This window comes from Leucoraja erinacea, unplaced genomic scaffold, assembly GCF_028641065.1.
Source record: "Leucoraja erinacea ecotype New England unplaced genomic scaffold, Leri_hhj_1 Leri_64S, whole genome shotgun sequence".
In the NCBI taxonomy this organism is placed as follows: Eukaryota; Metazoa; Chordata; class Chondrichthyes; order Rajiformes; family Rajidae; genus Leucoraja; species Leucoraja erinaceus.
The window spans coordinates 149,426-163,732 of record NW_026576564.1 but is presented as its reverse complement, the minus strand read 5'-3'; the positions used below and the strand labels follow the sequence as shown (position 1 = coordinate 163,732).

The 14,307-nt window shown below is 44.9% G+C and overlaps 1 protein-coding gene across 4 annotated transcripts in view; it reads left to right on the top strand.

Annotated features, from left to right (window-relative positions):
• nipblb (NIPBL cohesin loading factor b) overlaps window positions 1-14,307 on the top strand; it is a 333,312-nt gene that overhangs the window by 297,957 nt on the left and 21,048 nt on the right. For all 4 annotated transcript variants that reach the window (XM_055631095.1, XM_055631096.1, XM_055631094.1 and 1 more), the window contains 5 exons: window positions 3,108-3,262; window positions 4,579-4,669; window positions 6,768-6,941; window positions 12,348-12,538; window positions 13,205-13,312. In XM_055631095.1, coding sequence (XP_055487070.1) covers window positions 3,108-3,262; window positions 4,579-4,669; window positions 6,768-6,941; window positions 12,348-12,538; window positions 13,205-13,312 — 719 coding nt within the window. The remainder of the gene's footprint in view (window positions 1-3,107; window positions 3,263-4,578; window positions 4,670-6,767; window positions 6,942-12,347; window positions 12,539-13,204; window positions 13,313-14,307) is intronic.

Below are 14,307 nucleotides of genomic sequence, written 5' to 3'. Positions count from 1 at the left end.
AGGTTTAAGGTGAGGCAGGATAGATTTAAAAGGGATGAGAGAGGTAAATGATCACACAGGAGGGTGCATACCACAAACAAACTGTCTAGGGAAGTGGTGGAGGCAGATATAATTACAATGTTTTTAAATGTATGCGGATCGGAAAGGCATAGAAGTAGATTCAGGCACGTGGGATTAGTGTAGTTAGGTATCACATTGGCCATGGACGTGGTGGCCCAAGGGCCCATTTCTGTGCTGTACATTTCTATCATTCTACGATGCATCCCTGGTCCTCTGAGAGAAAAGAATTCCATATCTTTTCCGTCTTAAAGGGCAACACCTTTTCAAACACTGACTTCTAATTGTAGATTCTCCTAAAAGAGAAAACATTCTCTTCACGTGTAGAACCCCTCAGAAATTTGGATTTTTCAATTGTTCGTCTCAGAACGTCTGAGAAGAAACGTTCTTCTCAGCTCCAGCCTACAGCATATACAACAGTACAGCACAGGAACAGACCCTTCAGCCCACAATGTCTGTGCTGAGACAAACGTTTATGGTCTGCCTACAGATAATCCATATTCCTCCATTCTCTGCATAGGCCTCTTAGAGCCTCTTAAATGCCACCCCAGGCAGCACATTCCGGACACTCACCATCCTCTGTATGTAAAACAAACATGTCCCATATGTCATTGTTAAACTTTGCGCCTCTCAGCTTAAACCAATGCCCTCTTGTATTTGATATTTTCATCCTAGGAAAAAGATTCTGACTGTCTACCCGATCTATGCCTCTCTCCATTTTATATGGTTCTATCAGGCCTCCCCCTCATCCATGAAAAATAATCCAAGTCGACCCAACCTCTCCTTATCTCTAATATTCTCATTCTGGTAAACCCCTTCTGGCATTGGGGGTTCAGTATTGATGTGGATAGAGAACTGGCTGCAAACAGGAAGCAAAGAGTAGGAGTAAACGGGTCCTTTTCACAATGGCAGGCAGTGACTAGTGGGGTACCGCAAGGCTCAGTACTGGGACCCCAGCTATTTACAATATATATTAATGATCTGGATGAGGGAATTGAAGGCAATATCTCCAAGTTTGCGGATGACACTAAGCTGGGGGGCAGTGTTAGGTGTGAGGAGGATGCTAGGAGACTGCAAGGTGACTTGGATAGGCTGGGTGAGTGGGCAAATGTTTGGCAGATGCAGTTTAATGTGGATAAATGTGAGGTTATCCATTTTGGTGGCAAAAACGGGAAAGCAGATTATTATCTAAACGGTGGCCGATTGGGAAAGGGGGAGATGCAGCGAGACCTGGGTGTCATGGTGCACCAGTCATTGAAGGTAGGCATGCAGGTGCAGCAGGCAGTAAAGAAAGCGAATGGCATGTTGGCTTTCATAGCAAGAGGATTTGAGTATAGGAGCAGGGAGGTTCTACTGCAGTTGTATAGGGTCTTGGTGAGACCACACCTGGAGTATTGCGTGCAGTTTTGGTCTCCAAATCTGAGGAAGGACATTATTGCCATAGAGGGAGTGCAGAGAAGGTTCACCAGACTGATTCCTGGGATGTCAGGACTGTCTTATGAAGAAAGACTGGATAGACTTGGTTTATACTCTCTAGAATTTAGGAGATTGAGAGGGGATCTTATAGAAACTTACAAAATTCTTAAGGGGTTGGACAGGCTAGATGCAGGAAGATTGTTCCCGATGTTGGGGAAGTCCAGGACAAGGGGTCACAGCTTAAGGATAAGGGGGAAATCCTTTAAAACCGAGATGAGCAGAACTTTTTTCACACAGAGAGTGGTGAATCTCTGGAACTCTCTGCCACAGAGGGTAGTTGAGGCCAGTTCATATTTAAGAGGGAGTTAGATGTGGCCCTTGTGGCCAAGGGGATCAGGGGGTATGGAGAGAAGGCAGGTACGGGATACTGAGTTGGACGATCAGCCATGATCATATTAAATGGCGGTGCAGGCTCGAAGGGCCGAATGGCCTACTCCTGCACCTAATTTCTATGTTTCTATGTTTCTGCACCCTCTCCAAAGCCTCCATGTCTTTCCTATAATGAGACAACCACAACTGCACGCAATACTCCAAATGCGACTTAACTAAAGCCCTGTAAAACTGCATCATGACTTCCTGACATAAACTCAATGCCCCAACCAGTTAAGGCAAGCCTACCATATGCTGCCTTTATCACTCTATCTACTTGTGTTTCCACTTTCAGGAAGTTATCGACTTGGTCCCCAAGATCCCTCTTAACATCAATTGTTACTTGTTCTACCTTTTAGTCTTAAGAAAACCACCCACTCCAGGAATTGGTACAGTGAATGTTCTAATGAAGTGCCTCCAGCACATTAAGGACTTTTAAATAAGATTTTTCTCCAAACTACTCCAAAGGTGTGTCAACTACAATTCTCAAGGTCTTTATGAGACACCATCTGGCATACTGTGTACAGTGTTGGTCTTATTATTTAAGGAAGGGTGTTAACGCAATTAAAGTTTGTTGAAGGTGGAGATTGATAGATGTTTGGATATTACGGAGCTCAGAGGACATGGGGATTGTTGAAGAAAGCAGATTAGTCATGTTCATATTGAATGGCCAGGTAGCACATGGTCTACTGCTGCTTCCATTTCATACATTCTTTAGAAAACATCTGTGGAGTTAAAATAGAAGACCATAAAATAATATTTTTGGTGTCTTCTCTTAAGGATTTTATCTATTAGTTAGAATACCTGGGAATCTTATTTGAGATCCATCTGCCTTTAGAGACTTTGTGTGAGACATAACTAAATGTGCTCTTATTGGAGACTGGCCTTTATGTGCATTTAGTGGAAGTGTTTCAGGTAGGGAGGTCCCTGTATGTATTAGGAAATAAAGCCACAGAAAGCAGGATGTTAGCATACCATGTTTGCTGGTAAAAGATCTACCCTTTCTGTCCTAATCCAGCAACTGGTGCTTCCAGAGGAACAAGAGGTCCTTGTCTCCCAAGGACTTGGGGGCCAAGCATCTAATGGTGGGATGGATCTAGAAACAGATAAGATTCTGGCCACAGGCTAACATGTGACGAAGGGATAAGGTTGTAAACATTGTTATTACAGAAAATCTAATCACTTGTCTTTTGCTAATGTGGCAGGTGCTCTAACTAAGTTGAAGGCACAGCATCAGGAGGATTTCAACAGCACCACCCTGGTCGGCAATAAACCCGCTCTCCTCCGCTCCCTTTTTACTGTTGGTGCACTCTGCCGTCATTTTGATTTTGATCAGGAAGAATTTAAAGGCAACACTAAGGTAGTAATGTTCATCTATAATTATAATTAGATTAATCTTGATTAGTAATGACTTGAAGCTAACAATCCAATCACGATTGAACACTCTGTGGCTGTAACATTATATTATGCACGCTGTTGTCTTCTCTCTGCACTACTTGTTGTACTTGTGCATGGTAAGATTTGACTGGATAGCATGCAAATCAAAGTTTTTCGCTGCATCTCGGCACGTGCCAATGAACTAGGACCACTGTGATGAGGGATCCCAGTTTTCAGTGACAGCCGGTAGATGGGGTGGTTAAGAAGGCTTTTGATACATTGTCCTCCATCAGTCGGGGCATTGAGTATACAAGTTGGGATGTTACGTTACAATTGTACGAGACAATGGGGAGTCCACACCTAGAGTACTATGTTCAGGTTTAGTCACCCTGCTATAGGAGGTTCTAGGAATAGAATTAGGCCATTCGGCCCATGGCTGATCCATCTTTCCCTCGCAACTCAATGTTTCTACCTTCTCCCCATAACTCCTGACACCCTTATTAATCAAGAATCTGTCAATTTCTGCCTTAAAAATATCCATTAATGGTATCCACAACCATCTGTGCTAATAAAATCTACAGATTCACCGCCCTCTGGCTAAAGAAATTCCTCCTCTCCTTTCTATTTCTAAAAAGTCCTTTTATTCTGAGGCAATGGCCTCTGGTCCGAGACACTCCCACTAGTGGAAACATCGTCTCCACATTCACTCTCTCTGGGCTTTTCACTATTCTGTCACTATTGACATGACCTTATGTTCAAGAAGTACAGGCATGCAGGAGACGTGGGTGTGGGGTCCATCTATGACAATAGGGTGGAAACCACATTTACTAAAGAAAAAGGACATCGCGGAAGTCCTGGAATAGAAAGTCTCATCTTGGGAGCAGATGTGGAGGAATGTTTCATTGTGGGACATACAAGATAGCCTCTTTCTTCGAATGTTATGGAATTCATTGGTGGTCAAGAAGGCTTGGGACTCTGTTTTCTTTGTCACATTATTTTGCAGTTTTGCAATGAATTAACTATGTAACATTATTGAATATTTATTAAAATACATAGTAGTTGTTTAGAAAATGAGATTTGGCTTGTGCCTTTAGCGATCAGGAATGATGCATGCTGCGCCATCAGATGCAAGCCAGGGTTGGTTAATCCTGTTATATTTAAGCGTACTGGCATTCCACATACTGTACCATCAAGTGAAGGATAGGCGTATGCATTTTTGTCCAAAGCATAAACCTTCCTTCGGTGAACTGAGAGGAATGATGCAGTATTTAGTGACATTTCTGTTTGCTTCACATTCAGGTGATTATTAAAGAAAAGGTGCTTGAACTTCTGCTCTACTTCACTAAACACGAAGACGAAGAGGTTCAGACCAAAGCAATCATAGGCTTGGGTAAGTGGCAAGTGGGTTTGGGGCAGGGGTAAACGGTGATGTGTAAATGGTTCCCTGTGTGGGGATTAATGTCAAATCTCTATGCTTAAATAGAACAGTGGAGCACCAGAAGATGCCCTTCAGCCCACCATGTCCATGCTGTCTGCGATGCCAAGTTAAACTAACCCCATCTTAACTGTTAACATCTAGGTATTACTTTTTTAAGGAAAAATAAAAGAACAAAGTTGTGACAAGTAAACAAAAGGGCATAGTCTGGTGAGATGACTGTTTTGGCTCCAGTCTTTATTCAGACTGCTGGACCAGATCAATTTGTGGTCAGAATTGTCAGTAAGTCAGTCAGCATCTGAAAGGCAAAACGTTGTAAAAATGAAATATAATGAGAATGCTGGAAACATTGAGGTCCAGCACCATCTGTGGAGAATGGAGTTAACACTTGAGATTAGATACAAGGCTTCAAATCACAGTGAATGAAAAGTGGAGGCATAAAACAGCAGGTTCCGGATTCTGATTCAAAACACAAATAGCTGGAGGAAGTATGCCGTTTGCCCCCCCTGCATCATTTCACCATCTATTCCTCTCTCCCTCTTGCCATAGATGCTGCTCGACCTGCGCTTTGTGTTTTGGGATGGGAATTAGAGAGAATAAAGAGCATGTCTGTGCGGATGGAATCTTTTCTCAAATTAACATACAAAACTAGAATAAAAGCAGAAAATGCTGGTCCAGCAGCATCTTTGGGAAGGGAACAGTCAATGTTTCAGGTTGAATATCTTTTGTCAGAATTGGGAAGGAGAGAAAAGCAGCGTGTAAAGCTGCATGTGAGGTGGGGGCTAAACTGTAAACCAACTTATCTGGTCAACGAGTGAATGGAGGAGTTAGACAGAGAATGTGGGAGTTGTGAAATGCACAAGCAGGAGAAGACCAGGGTGGGCACGATCACCACTCCCAGATAAACCAAAGCAAAACCACAAACAAGCTGGGCCAACAGGCAGAGAAATCCAGTTTACTGAAGTTGTAGAATTCAATATTGAGTCCAGAAGGTGGCAACGTGTTCCACACAGCAGATGAGGTGCTGTTCCTCCAGCTTGTGTTGGGTCTCAGTGTGACAGTACAGGAGGCCACAGTGTGAAGACTGTCGAGATGGTACTTGTGTTTACATGGGAACGTACCCGAAGAAGGAGGTGGATGTGGGACAGAGGAGTGGACCAGGGATTCACATAAGGAACAAGGTCTGGTGGAATGCTGAAAGGCAAGGAGAGGGAATACTGGTGCAGCGGTAGAGTTGCTGCCTTACAGGGAATGCAGCGCCGGAGACACGGGTTCGATCCCGACTAAGGGTGCTGTCTGTACAGAGTTTGTACGTTCTCCCTGAGACCGACGTGTGTTTTCTCCGAGATCAATGTAAAAATTGTCCCTAGTGTGTGTGGGATAGTGTTAATATGCGGGGATTGTTGGTCAGTGCAGACCCGGTGGGCTGAAGGGCCCGTTTCTGCGCTGTATCTCTAAACTAAACTAATACAAATCTGGATCAGTGCTATCTTTGGGTCTTTGTTGCTGGGTATAGGTAATGAACAAATCTTCCACTCTCAGCGAAGGGCACCTTTTCTTGATGATTTCAGCCATATAAATATTTTTCTTATGTGAGATACAGAATGAATTATCAGTCTTGTATCTGTATTGGAAAAGTTAGTAATTCATTCTTGAGAACTTGAGTATCTGTTTGAACCAGCATGGTGTGAACATGGAACATAAGGCAGCAGTGCTGGGTGGTCCTCTTTGTCTGCAGCATGAGGTCCAGAGCAAGGCTGTGGAAAGGACTGTCTGCTTTTAGCATCTTTCAAAGCAGCCGTGAACCACTGTGAAATCTGTTGAATTTATTTGTTCCTGGTTGAGAATCCATGATGTGACAGTGATATTTAGTACCCTTTCTAGAGAAGGCTCAGTACCACGTAATGAGGACAGTTGTTGGTCTTGAAACTTGCTGTGCGCATTCATATTATGCTTCACCTGCCCAACCCTAAGCAACATTTTCTTTACAATTCATCTTGTTTTCTTGTGGAAATGGCTGTCATCGAGTTTAGTACACCCCGTCTTTTTACAGGTTTTGTTTTCATTCAACATCCGGATCTGATGTTTGAACACGATGTGAAGAATTTGTACAACAATATTCTTCGAGACAAGGAAGCCTCGATTGGGCTGAAGATCCAGGTCTTGAAGAATCTTCAGACGTATTTGCAGGAGGAAGATTGCCGCATGCAGCAAGCAGATAAAGATTGTGAGTATTTGTTTCCTTCTCAGAGTATCTTTCCTTTACTGCTCAATTAACTAATGCGTTGTCCAAGGGTACGCAGAAAATCCGGTATTACTTAAAAAGATACATTCCATAGCTGTTCCCAAGTGTACCAGTTGCGGGGGTTATCTTGCCATCACCGCACTCTGTGTTTTGTACAATCATTCATTACTCGGGCAACCCTGCCCCCCTAGCCCTGCAACTACATGACCGTTGTGTATGTTCTGCTACCTCCAGGGATGTGTGGCTGGCACCTGTTCCTCAGTGTTTAGTAGAATATAACAAATAGGTGCGGTTGGACAACGTGCCCATTCCAACTGCTCCGTTATTTATTAAGATAATGTCCGATCTTATCTTTGGCCAGATGATCCTCAAGGCATTGCCAAAATCTCATTTTCAATTGGAGTGGTATTTCTTATTCTAAACTCCTGAGAGTTACCCAGTTACTCAGTTTATCTTTTACGGCAACTCTTCATAGCGGGAATCCAATCTTATAAAATATTTCTGCACTTGCACCACCGTTGTGGTTTCATTAAGATTTCATACACCTGTCACAGAATTCCCTTCTTTATTTCATCCCTCTTTTTAATTACTTCATGCATTTGCACTTTTTGCCATTGAATTGTTGCTACTTTGTTATTGGTATTGGTTTATTATTGCCACATCCCGAGAAACAGTGGACACACCGAGATGCGTGCTATCCATTGAACCATACTGTAGGTGGTATAAGCAAGCCATCAACAAGTACAACAGATAGTGCAAAGAGAAAGATACCAGAGTGCAGAATATGGTGTTACACCATTATGGTGTCATGGCTAAAGGGAAAGAGCAAAGTGATACAACGAGGTTGAAAGATAGTGACTACATCTGTAAATGAGAGGAGTATTCACAATCTGATAACAACGGGGGGAAAATCAGTTCCTGAATCTGGTGGTACGTGCTTTCAAACCGTTGCCCGACAGGAGAGGGGTGGAGGGAATGATCAGGGTGTGAGTGGTCCTTTATTTCCCGAGGCAACGTGAAGTGTAGATGGAGCCAACAGTGGGGAGTCTGGTCTGTGTGATGGACTGGACTACATCCACAACTCTCCATACAATGTCTTATGGTCTTGGGCAAATTGTTTCTAAACCAAGCTATGATGCATCCGGTTAGTATGCTGTCTCTCTGGTACATCGAGCAAAGTTGGTTAGAGTTTTGGGAGACACGCCATATGTCTGCGGTTGCATCCCTTTTAGTGTAGTGTCATTGTTCAGCAACTGAACGTAGAATTCTATCATGTTGTGATCACTTCTTTCTCTCCGGATCCTATAGTATGCAATCTCAGATTACACGTGACTAAACGTAAAATTAGACATTCTCTCCTAATCTGTTGTTCCATATGGGATTGTTCTATAAAATTGTCTTGAGATTCATGATGTGAATTCCTCCAAGATTGCTGAGTGGTTTTAATTTATCAAATCAATATCATTGCTTAAATGTTAGTCAGTTAGTTTGGAGGGATTTTATGTGGTGGGTGGGGTGAAGGGGATGCAGGGGAGGGGGTGAAGGGGGAAACTTTAATTCTTAGTCCCCTACCTGGTCGGAGAGGCGGGAGCGGGCAATGCCTTACCGGGTCGCCGTGCAGTAAGCTCCGGAGCGCTGTGGCCGCCGACTCCCAACATGGAGCTGTGGGCTGCAGACATCCGGCCGCGGGCCGTGCTGGATTTGGAGCGCCGCGCAGCCAGGGATCGATTTTGCCGGGGTCGGAGCTACAACTGGCGCCGCCCGCTGCTAATTATGATTGGTCCAGGAAACTATGTTATGTGATATTATATGATTGGGTTAGGGAACTGTCATTCAATGTATTCTGCAGCCCTTATCGATAATTGGTTTGTAGGGGTTGCCCCCCAACCATGTATTTTCCCGTCAAGGGTATAGAAGCGTGGGGAACACATTGGGGTGTGCCGATCTTCTGGGGTGTATGTCTAGGCTGTTGGGCTCGAGTGAGTAGAGACAAGGATCGGACCCGTGGTATTGGACTAGGTATTGTAGTGGTAGGGAAAACCGGCGCGAAAGTCAAACCGTGGTGCCAATTTCTCCTCCCGTAATCCGACATCACTCGATTCCCTGGCCGTTAATTTATGTTTGGCAATCCATTGAGATCCCGGACGAGCCCCCAATGTAATTCCGGTCTAAACTTAACCCCCCCTTAGTCTGGTTCAGTCAAACAACGAATACGAGCACTGGAAATCCAACTCTCTTTAATTGTGCACAATACCTAGTCCAATACCGTGAGTCCGATCCTTGTCTCTACTCACTTGAGCCCAACAGCCTTGAGCAAATAGGACATACAACCTAGAAGATCGGCACACCCCAATGTGCTCCCCACTCTTTTATACCCTTACAGACCCTTGGAGCTAAAATACATGGGTGGGGGGCAACCCCTACAAGCCAATTATCGATACGGGCTGCAAAATACATTAAATGACAGTTCCCTAACCCAATCATACAATATTAACATAGTTTCAACACAAAGCACTGAGGGGGAAACACTTCTGTTCAGTAAAGAAACATTATCTCTAGGTAAAGAAAACCCTTTGGTGAGGAACCTCTCCTGGACCAATCACAATTAGCCTCTGCAACATTATTGTATCCCATCATTTCACCAACCAATCCCAAGCATGCTTTTGCAACAGGACCGAGCTCCTGCAAAATATCATAAATATTAACAATTACAGGCCATCTGGACAGCAAACTATTCAACCCCTTCCCAGGCCACAGACTTTCTGGAGCCATGATCCTCATGGTCTTGCAGCTTTTGCAAAAGATGCCAAACAGGTTTCACAGAAGCAGAAATCCTCCATGTTGTCGTACCCAAAATGCCTGATATTAGCCTCACCAATGCCTTGTAACTGTAGCCTAATGTCCCAACCACTCTACTCTCTGTTGACCAACATGCCAAACACCTACTTCACCACTCCTGTCTACGTGCAATGCCAACACATCTGTCCTTTAACAGTTATGTATTTGTGCATCTTTTGCTGTTCTTTTTTAACCTCTTTAACATATTATCCTCTGACATTTCATCATCTCTAACATTATCCCACCACCAGTCACATCCTCACATCTCCACCCCTTTCCACCTTCCTCCGAGACCACTTCCTACCCAACTCCTTGGTTCACTCATCCCAGCCAAACCACCCCCTCCCCAGGTACTTTCCCCAGCAACCGCAGGAGATGTAACACGTGTCTCTATGCCTTCTCTCTCTCCTCCATCCAGGGACCTCAGCAGCCCTTCCAGGAGAGACAAGTTCTCATGCACCTCATCTAACCTCATCCACTGCATCTGGTGTTCCCGATGCGGCCACTTGTACATTGGTGAAACCAAGTGTGGACTTGGCGACCATTTTGCTGAAAACTAGCACTTGGTCTGCCGAGGCCGACTGGATCACCCACTTGCTAATATTTTTAACACCTCTTACTGACCTTTCTATCCTGGGCCTCCTCCATTGACGGAGTGAGGCCACATGCAAACCGCAGGAACAGCGCCTCATATTGCACTTGGGTAGCTCACAATTCCACAGTACAAACATTGAATATTCCAATATTAGGTAACCTCACCCTCCCCTTTCTCCCCACACAGGCTCCTGTAAATGTTTTGTCAGTACAGTTTGAGCTGGAAGAATCTAACATGTGCTCTTTCGCATCTCTAATTATTTTATTTGAGGGATGGCGGGTCATTGGCAAAGTATGGCATTTGAAAGTCAACCACTTTGGTGGTGTGAAGTATTAAACAATTTGGACTGAATGAAGAAAGTTGTTTTTTCCCCCCTGAAGGATCATGAAGAAAATAGATAGATTCTGATGAAAACTCAATCGTTTTCTAAATTAGATATATTTTCCATTTTGAATTAATTACCTGAATGTAAATTCTCAGTGGAATTCATTGTGGTGTGTGAGTGGGTCCTTCTGAGATAATTTAACTGCTGTACTACTCCTGAGATGGAGGGCAGCCGTCTCCTGTTTCTGAACAGACAATGATGCAAACCATTGGGAGTGGACAGGGAATTTGGCGACAGCGTTACCATGATTCAGATTCAGAATCAGATTCAGATTCAACTATAATTGTCATTGTCAGTGTACAATACAGAGACAACAAAATGCAGTTAGCATCTCCCTGGAAGAGCGACATAGAATATGATTTCAATAAATAAATCTATTTACATGTATACAGACATAGTGTTTTTCCTGTGGGAGGAGTGCCCGGGTGGGGGGGGTGATTGGCAGTCACCGAGGTACGTTGTTGAGTAGTGTGACAGCCGCAGGAAAGAAGCTGTTCCTGGACCTGCTGGTCCGGCAACGGAGAGACCTGTAGCGCCTCCCGGATGGGAGGAGGGTAAACATTCCTGGTTGGGGTGAGAGCAGTCCTTGGCGATGCTGAGCGCCCTCCGCAGACAACGCTTGCTTTGGACAGACTCAATGGAGGGGAGTGAGGAACCGGTGATGCGTTGGGCAGTTTTCACCACCCTCTGCAGTGCTTTCCGGTCAGAGACGGAGCAGTTGCCATACCATACTGTGATACAGTGGGTAAGGATGCTCTCGATGGTGCAGCGGTAGAAGTTGCTGTGGACGGTGAGTGTAGAAAATCACAATCCAGGTGGAAAGGAGAAACATTGGGACATTGGCACAGAGTTGCTGCCTTACAGTGCCAGAGATCCGGGTTTGATCCTGACTAGAGGTGCTGTCTGTACGGAGTTTACACCCAAGATCCTATAGCAATCAAGATAGATCACTCGACGAAAAAGACGTAGTACAGTCATGGGCAGATTCATGGGTAATTTTCGGCCCCATTTCAGTAACTGGCTTCCGTCTCCGCACTAAAGATCCCACAGGATAATAGTGCGGAGATGGAAGCCGGTTACGGAAACATCCTCGTAAAAATAAAAGTTATTTGGTAAAAATCTTTTCATTTTCAGAATTATAATTTATTAACACAAACTGTTCCCCCGCAACGTTGATTACACCGCGGGTCGGATCGGGTCGGGTTACGGAAATGGATGAAAGAAAGGCCCACGTTCCGTTCCGTTGCATATTACACGTCAGCCCATTGCATTTAGAAGGAGTGATCTATCTTGCTCTGCTATAGGATCTTTGGTTTATACACTCTCCCTGTGACCTGCGTGGGTTTTCTCAGAAATCTTTGGTTTTCTCCCACACTCCAAAGACGTACAGGTTTGTAAGTTAATTGGCTTGGTATAATATAAATTGCCCCAAGTGTGTTGGATAGTGTTAGTGTGCAGAAATCACTAGTCGGTGCGGACTCGGTAGGCCGAAGGGCCTGTTTCTGCGCTGAAACTAAACCAAAGATGTACACCGGTACTTGTATTTGATCTCTGTCTTTTATTCCCACAGGGAAGAAAGTGGCCAAACAGGAAGATCTCAAGGAAATGGGTGACATTTCCTCAGGAATGAGCAGTTCCATCATGCAGCTCTACCTCAAACAGGTTCTGGAAGCATTTTTCCACACCCATTCTCCAGTTCGTCATTTTGCACTTAATGTCATTGCTTTGACGCTAAACCAGGGCTTGGTCCACCCTGTTCAAGTAAGTTGTTTTTCTCTGTGGCAGAAGTGATTAAATGCTCAATTCAATATTTAAACATTATCCATGAAACCTATAACTATATCTAACTGATGTTGCACTGATTTGTATTTGCTAATCATCAGAAAATTTGAGCCATCTTGGAGTAAAAGGGCATCTCTTTAACTTAATCTAATTTCCCAGCTCAGCCCACAGCCTTGCAAGTGTCTCTCCAAGTGATTGTCTGGATACTTGTCAATGAGGTATGGGACTTGCTACCCTTTGGAAGATGAGTTCCAAACCGGAACTAATCTGCCACCCTTCCACAACTCCTCATGTGTGCGCATACACACGCGCACGCACATACACACGCACGCACGCGCGCGCACACACACAAACACACGCGCGCACACACACAAACACTTATTTGGCGCGCACGCACACGCACGCACACACACAGGTAGCCCGGCATTCCTTCTCTATCCCTCCCCTACCCAAATCGCACCAGCTTCTCATTTTCACCCAACAAACAGCTTAAAATGTCTCTGCTTGTGTGTTATCAAGGAAGGAAGGTGCTCAAGAACTGTCTTTGAGTTGTTGCCGTGCATTCTTTACAGTCTAAAGAAAGTCTAAAGGTTAGACCATACAACCAATGTTTGCTGCTTCTGACCTTTTGCTCCCATTCCACAGTGTGTGCCATACCTGATTGCCATTGGAACAGATCCCGAATCTGCCATGCGTAACAAATCGGATCAACAGCTGGTGGAAATAGATAAAAAGTACACTGGATTTGTACATGTGAGTTACTTTCCCTCTCTCTCCCTCTCCCTCTCCCTCACCCTCCGCCCCCCTCCTCCCCTTCTCTCTCCCTCTCACTCTCCTCTCCCTCTTCTCATCCCTCCTTACATCTCTCTGCTTGTGTGTTATCAAGGAAGGAAGGTCTCCTCCGTCTCTACTCTAAAGTTTACCCCTCTCTCTCTCCCATTCCACAGTCCTCCTCCATCCCTCTCTGCTCCTCTCTCCCCAGCTGGTCTCTCACTCTTTCCCTCTCTCTCCCCCCTCTCCCTCTCCTCCTCTCTCTCTCCCTCTCTCTCCCCCCTCCTCCCTCATTTTCTCTCTCCCCTCTCTCCCTCTCCCTCCTCTCTCTCCCCTCCTCTCTCCTCCCTCCCCTCTCTCCCCCCCCCTCCTCCTCCTCCTCTCTCCCTCTCTCTCCCTGATTCTTGATCATGCTCATCAATTAGGCGTTGGTGTGGCTCAGATTTCAGGATGCAGAGAAAACTCTAACCTTGGGTCAGTCAGGAGCCACGGCAGTGAACTTAGTGTGGAGGCCTCCTGCAGTCTATTGACTTCCAGCAGTGGTTATAAAACTCAGTAACCAGAAAGAGCAAGGTCAGCTCTCTTCCATAAGTGGCCATTGATAAGAGCGTAAGAAATAAGAATAGCACTTTGAGCCGGCTCCATGCAGTTGGATCAACTGCATGAGAGAAGATTTAAGAGGAATGTGAGGGGCAACGTTTATATGGAGGGTGATGGGTATATGGGACGAGCTGCCAGAGTAGGAAGTTGAGGCAGGTACTATGAGAAAATTCCAAAGGCACTTGGATAGGTACATGGATAGGAAAGGTATAGAAACATACAAAATAGGTGCAGTAGGCCATTTGGCCCTTCGAGCCAGCACTGCCAATCATCATGGCTGATCATCCAAAATCAGTACGCCGTTCTGGCCTTTTCCCCATATCCCTTGATTCCCTTAGCCCTAAGTGCTAAATCTAATTCTATTGAGGGGGATATGG